Below are 6,195 nucleotides of genomic sequence, written 5' to 3'. Positions count from 1 at the left end.
CCGCTCAGTTTAACCACTAACCCCCTCGGTACCGGTCAGAGAGGCGTGTTTACTTTGTGTCTCAGTCCTCCGTTAGCCTACATTAGTAGTAGTAGTAGTAACAGTTAATTTTGTTACGGTATGAACTTAATCATAGGAAAGGCAAAACAATATATAAGACCTTTGTAACAAAATCCAAGACTTTATAAATGCAAGGTTTTATTAATAATGATATAAATAAATAATATTTCTCCAAAGTTGACAGTTAGGCTACATAAATTAATTAATTTCACCTTTCTACATCAAATCTGTTTACCTTTGCAAGCACCGTCCTCCCTTGGGGAAAATCATAGATATATGGGGGAAACCAACCAAACTAAACGGGAATGAGGGAGGAATGAATAACACTATCAGTAGCCGATATCCCATTGACATATAAGCGATATCCCCGCTTGACATTAGAGGAAGTGACCCGACGGTGTGATTGGTCGAACTCTTCTTCTTTAGTTTTTTTTTTCCAGCATGCTCCTGGCTGCTACGCTGTTTTAGCTTATATATATATATGTCAATGTGTTTTAGCCATAAGTTTTGCTGCCTACTATCATCAAGAGTTAGACTGAGACGGTTACTGCATGTCAACGAGTGAACTCAAAACAGTCACCTGATTTTCGTGTAGTTTAAAGTGACAAATCATATCACCGTATTTTGATGTCAAAGTGCGTATCTACCACGCAAAATGCATACAGGTTGGCAGGTCTGTGTGTGTGAGTGAGTGAGTGAGTGTGTGTGTGTGTGTGTGTGAGAGAGAGAGAGAGAGAGAGTGTGTGTGTGTGTGTGAGAGTATGTATGTGTGTGTGTGTGTGAGAGAGAGAGAGAGAGAGAGAGTGTGTGAGAGTGTGTGTGAGAGAGAGGGGGAGAGAGAGAGAGAGTGAGTGAGTGTGTGTGAGAGAGAGAGGGGGAGTGAGTGAGTGAGTGTGTGTGTGTGAGAGTGTGTGTGTGTGTGAGAGAGTGTGTGTGTGTGTGTGTGTGTGAGTAAGAGTGTGTGTGTGTGTGTGTGTGTGAGAGAGAGAGAGAGAGAAAGAGAGAGAGAGTGAGTGAGTGAGTGTGTGTGAGAGTGTGTGAGTGAGTGAGTGAGTGAGTGTGTGTGTGAGAGAGAGTGTGTGTGTGTGTGTGTGTGGTGAGAGAGAGAGAGAGAGAGAGAGAGAGAGAGAGAGAGAGAGAAAGAGAGAGTGAGTGAGTGAGTGAGTGAGTGAGTGTGTGTGTGTGAGAGAGAGTGTGTGTGTGTGTGTGTGTGTGTGTGAGTGAGAGAGAGAGAGAGAGAGAGAGAGAGAGAGAGAGAGAGAGAGAGAGAGAGAGAGAGAGAGAGAGAGAGAGAGAGAGTGAGTGAGTGAGTGAGTGAGTGAGTGAGTGAGTGAGTGAGTGTGTGTGTGAAGAAAGGGAAAAATTATAAATCTAACTCCCGTCTAACTACCCTTTAACCATCCAGCACTACTTGTGATTTCTGTGTTTGTGTTCAGGTGACCATATGTTTGAAAAGTATTCCAGTTTATCATTCAAGGTAAACCTAACTGGTTCTAGGTGCAGTGTGTCTGTTAACTCTGAAATCCACCATTTCACAGGAGGAACTACGGCTTTTTTCCAAAATGTAAGAACAAGATTTTTTGCCGCTCTGACGCTTCGGCTACATTGAACGCGGACCGAATGCGGAGCGTATGTGCCGCGCAATGTACTGTATCTTTTGACTGGCTACACCTGCTGCGCACTAGGGCTGGCACCTCTTAGTCAATTAGTCGACTAATCGGTCCTTTTGGTCTTAGTCGACTAAGATTTCTTTAGTCGATTAGTCATTTTTTATGCTTATTCATGCTTAATTACTCATTTCCAAGCAACTTCTGAGCACATTTATGGTAAACACAAGATTTAAAGTGGTGCTTTTGCAGGATTAATTGTGGAGAAACTCAGTTTTACAGATGGTTAATTAACTACATTTATATTGTGCTTTTCTAGTCTTAACCACCTCTCAAAGCTCACAGCTCTGTCAATTAAATCAACTAATCGATTAGTCGACAAAGTCCTATAAGTGTTAGTCGACTAAGAACTTCTTTAGTCGAGGACAGCCCTACTGTGTACACACGGGCGTATGGCTGTGTCAGTCAGAGGCGAGACGGAGAGCTTTTGCTTTGGGATTCTTGTTGTTTCTTCAGTTTTTTTGGAGCCGGCACAGAGCTGTGAAACATCAATCTACTGTCAGCTGTTATCAAAGGATGCAGGGGAGGGGAAACAAGCAATAAAACAGAAACTCTCTACATGAAACTGCCAATACGCTCTCGCTCACATTCTCATCATTAAGTCGTTTCCTGTATGTCTGTAGTTTTAATTTAAAACAGTGTTCCCTTTAGGATTTTTTTGGACAAGTGACAACATAAGTTTTACGATTTACAGTTCTCAAGGACGTACACACACGATCTCAACTGGCTTATCATCCAGACAGCGTCTCTTTTTCCTTTCTCCCTTTTTCTGTGTGTGAAGCGCATGTCCGCGCTATTCTCCGACATGCACCCTAACAATGCAGCTATCAATTACCCTATTTCTGATATAGAAATGTTGCCCCCCACGGTCAAATCAACATAGAGGAAACACTGAAAGAAATAAAGACCCTTTATGATCCATTTCTGTGTATAAGGGCCGTGCACACCACACGTAAAATAATATAAACAGAAGACTGTCTAATTTTTACGCTTGTAGAGTGGATCTCTGCTATGCATACAGTACAGGCCAAAAGTTTGGACACACCTTCTCATTCACTGCGTTTCCTTTTTATTTTCATGACTATTTACATTGTAGATTCTCACTGAAGGCATCAAAACTATGAATGAACACATATGGAATTATGTACTTAACAAAAAAGTGTGAAATAACACTATACAATGCAAATAGTCATGAAAATAAAAAGGAAACTCATTGAATGAGAAGGTGTGTCCAAACTTTTGGCCTGTACTGTATACACCACTGTGCTGCTCTCGTGTCCGGTATCGCCAGTTTAATTGATTATAATGGGCAGCGTTGCGTTGGAGCATCCGCTCCGCTTACGTTATTGCATGCAATGTAGCCGGCCCGTTAGTGCATAAGAGACAAAGGGTTGTTGAGAAGCAGACAGTTTTAGAAGTGTTGAAATTAATCAAATAATCGATGCATCGAATCATGGGCGATGCTGCATTAATAATCGGGCCGGCTCATAATCGATTATTTCAGTTTACAATTTAATGTAGGCCTAACAACATTTCTGTTTACATATTCTGGTATGTTTTTGCACATTCAGGAAGTGCCATGAGATCAGTGCTGTATAGTTTTATGTATCCAGTTTATTTAGTATTCGAGCACTGCAGAATGTTTGGTTTTTGAAGCTTGAAAAGCTATGAATTAAATATCCTACATGGCTTTAATAGAAACATGTATTTGACGGATCGTGATGCATCGAGATATCCAATCAAATTGGGAGATCAGTGAAGATTCACACCTCTAGTCAGTTTATTAGATGCCTCAGAACATCCAAAAATAATCATTCTAAGGTCTGGCTCCAGTGAGGTTTTTAAAAATATATTTTATGAATATTTCGGTCAGTTTATCGGCCACTGATAACTTTAATACGTGCAGGTTTGTCGGCCACTGATAACTTTAATATGTGCAGGTTTGTCGGCCACTGATAACTTTAATACGTGCAGGTTTGTCGGCCACTGATAACTTTAATACGTGCAGGTTTGTCGGCCACTGATAACTTTAATACGTGCAGGTTTGTTGGCCACTGATAACTTTAATACGTGCAGGTTTGTCGGCCACTGATAACTTTAATATGTGCAGGTTTGTTGGGTTCCGACAATGTTTGGATGAACCGGTGTTGATTCTCCAACAGCAGAATATTTTACTCACATGTTGTTTGAGCACCAGGTTCTTCACTCCCTCCATGACAAACTGGGAGCCGGTGTTCATCACTCTGGAGAATAGGCTGCAGGGGACAGAGGAGGAGAGGAGGGAGGAAACAAGGAGGGAGGAAACAAGGAGAGAGGAAGGGAGGGAGGGAGGGAGGGGAGGGAGGAGGAAGAGAAGGAGGAGGAGGGAGGGAAGGAGGAGGATAGGAGGGAGGAAACAAGGAGGGAGGGAAGGAGGGAGGGAGGAAGAGAAAGAGAACGGGGGAGGAGAGGAGGGAGGAAACAAAGAGGGAGGATAGGAGGGACAGGAAGAGGAAGAGAAGGAGGGAGGGAGGGAAGAAGGAGGATAGGAGGGAGGAAAGAAGGAGGGAGGGAGGGAGGAGGAAGAGAAGGAGGAGGATAGTAGGGAGGAAACAAGGAGGAAGAGAAGGAGGGGAGGAAAGGGTTAGACTGGTAGTCTGAAAACATGGACCCATGTTTTTTTTTAAATGGCTTTGCATAAAGTCGTAAAGTAAAACCTAAAGTAAACAAAAGTGATTAAAACCTGATACATCCTTTTTCATCGTCATCGCGATATCAACCGGCACAATAAACCTATCGTGAGAAGGTTGGGACAAATCGCGAAAGACACCAAAAATATCAGCAGAAAACTGTTGTAGAAAGCTCACTGAACACGATCGGAGTAAACGGAGCGAATGCCGATCCACGATCGGTTAGCACATCAGCATAGTTAATGAGCGTCATTACTGAATGCCAGAGTTACTCGCAAATACAAATTGTGCTCTCGGGAAAACTCGGGATTTCCAGGGTAGTAATTTCTGGCAGCACCCGAGCAATCCTGGAAGTGGAACATGATGGATATAGACTACCATGTGACTAACTTACCCCATAGGTTTGACTCCACTGTTGCCGTAGTTGGCCGGGGTGGCGGCCATCTTGGTAAACGCTCTGTAAAAGATGATAGGAAACCGGAATGACACAACACGTCTCAGAGACACTTTGTCAGTTTTATTAACCAGACATTAGAGACAAATTATATCACATAATTTTGCCAGAAACAGAGACGACAACAACCTTCTCTCTTCGAAAGGGTTCTTAAAAATGATAAATGACACGATAAATGCATAAATAATTCTAGTTGTTTGCCTCTGCCAACCAGTCAAGTTGCAGTTATAAATCTGCAGTCCTTCCAGACTCAAATAACATATAAAATGAAGACTTTGAAGCAGTTTAATAAAAGGTTTTACGTGTTTTTCTTTGGCAAAACGTGGACGCTTCACACAGAAAGTCTAAGCAATCATCACCGTTTTAAGATCAGTGTCACCAACACATTATCTGACCAAATGTTCCTGAGTTATGGTTGTTGAAAAACAGCCAGAAACATTAGGTCACAGTGAAGTTGACCACTGACCTTTTGGATATAAAATATCACCACTTCATCATTTAATCCTGTCAGATGTGTGACGTGTAAAATGTCGCCATAATTAGCGTAGGAATTCTTGAGGTATGGGCAAAAATATGTCTGACCTTTGACCACCAAAGTCTAATCTATTCACCTTTGAGTCCAAGTGGATGCTTTTGCCAAATTTGAAGACATTTCCTCCAAGGGGGTTGTGGGATATCGTGTTCACAAGAATGGGACGAACAACCTGAAAACAAAACCACCAGGCTCTCCGCTCCGCTAAAGATTGGCGCCAGGTCTATTTTCACGTGAGCTGTTATCGGTCGATCGCTAAACAACTGCAGGTCCTTTTTATCAGGACAACGCCAGAAAAGAGAAAGCATGGAGTTTAACTGTAGGAGAGCTTGGAGAGGAAGGTAGATACTGGCTTAATAAACACCTGATTGTTCTGTAAAGTTCTTGCAGAGACAATAAAATCTGGGAGTCGGCCAGCAAAACCGTGGCACAAACGTGCCCAGTAGAAAATCTGGGTAATGGTTTCAGCCGCAGCTTGGGCGCCCGGATAGCTCAGTTGGTAGAGCGGGCGCGCGCATATATATATATATATATATATATATATATATATATATATATATATATATACACACATATATATATATATACATATATATATATATACACATATATATATACACACATATATATATATACACACACATATATATATATACACACATATATATATATACACACATACATATATACACACATATATATATATACACACACATACATATATATATATATATATATATCAAAATAAAGGCCGAAAAATAAAGGCCGAAAAAATGCCAAAAAAATAATAACTCACAAACGTGCCCAGTAGAA

At 41.5% G+C, this 6,195-nt stretch overlaps 1 protein-coding gene across 1 annotated transcript in view; it reads right to left on the bottom strand.

The window, feature by feature from the left end:
* scfd1 (sec1 family domain containing 1) overlaps positions 1 to 6,195 on the bottom strand; it is a 58,334-nt gene that overhangs the window by 14,602 nt on the left and 37,537 nt on the right. Inside the window, exons 18-19 of the mRNA XM_028566505.1 lie at positions 4,791 to 4,853; positions 3,907 to 3,982 (exon numbers count right to left, since the gene is read on the bottom strand). Coding sequence (XP_028422306.1) covers positions 3,907 to 3,982; positions 4,791 to 4,853 — 139 coding nt within the window. The remainder of the gene's footprint in view (positions 1 to 3,906; positions 3,983 to 4,790; positions 4,854 to 6,195) is intronic.

The sequence above is a fragment of the Perca flavescens genome, chromosome 20, assembly GCF_004354835.1.
Source record: "Perca flavescens isolate YP-PL-M2 chromosome 20, PFLA_1.0, whole genome shotgun sequence".
NCBI classification, from domain to species: Eukaryota; Metazoa; Chordata; class Actinopteri; order Perciformes; family Percidae; genus Perca; species Perca flavescens.
This window is presented reverse-complemented; position numbering and strand designations above follow the sequence as displayed.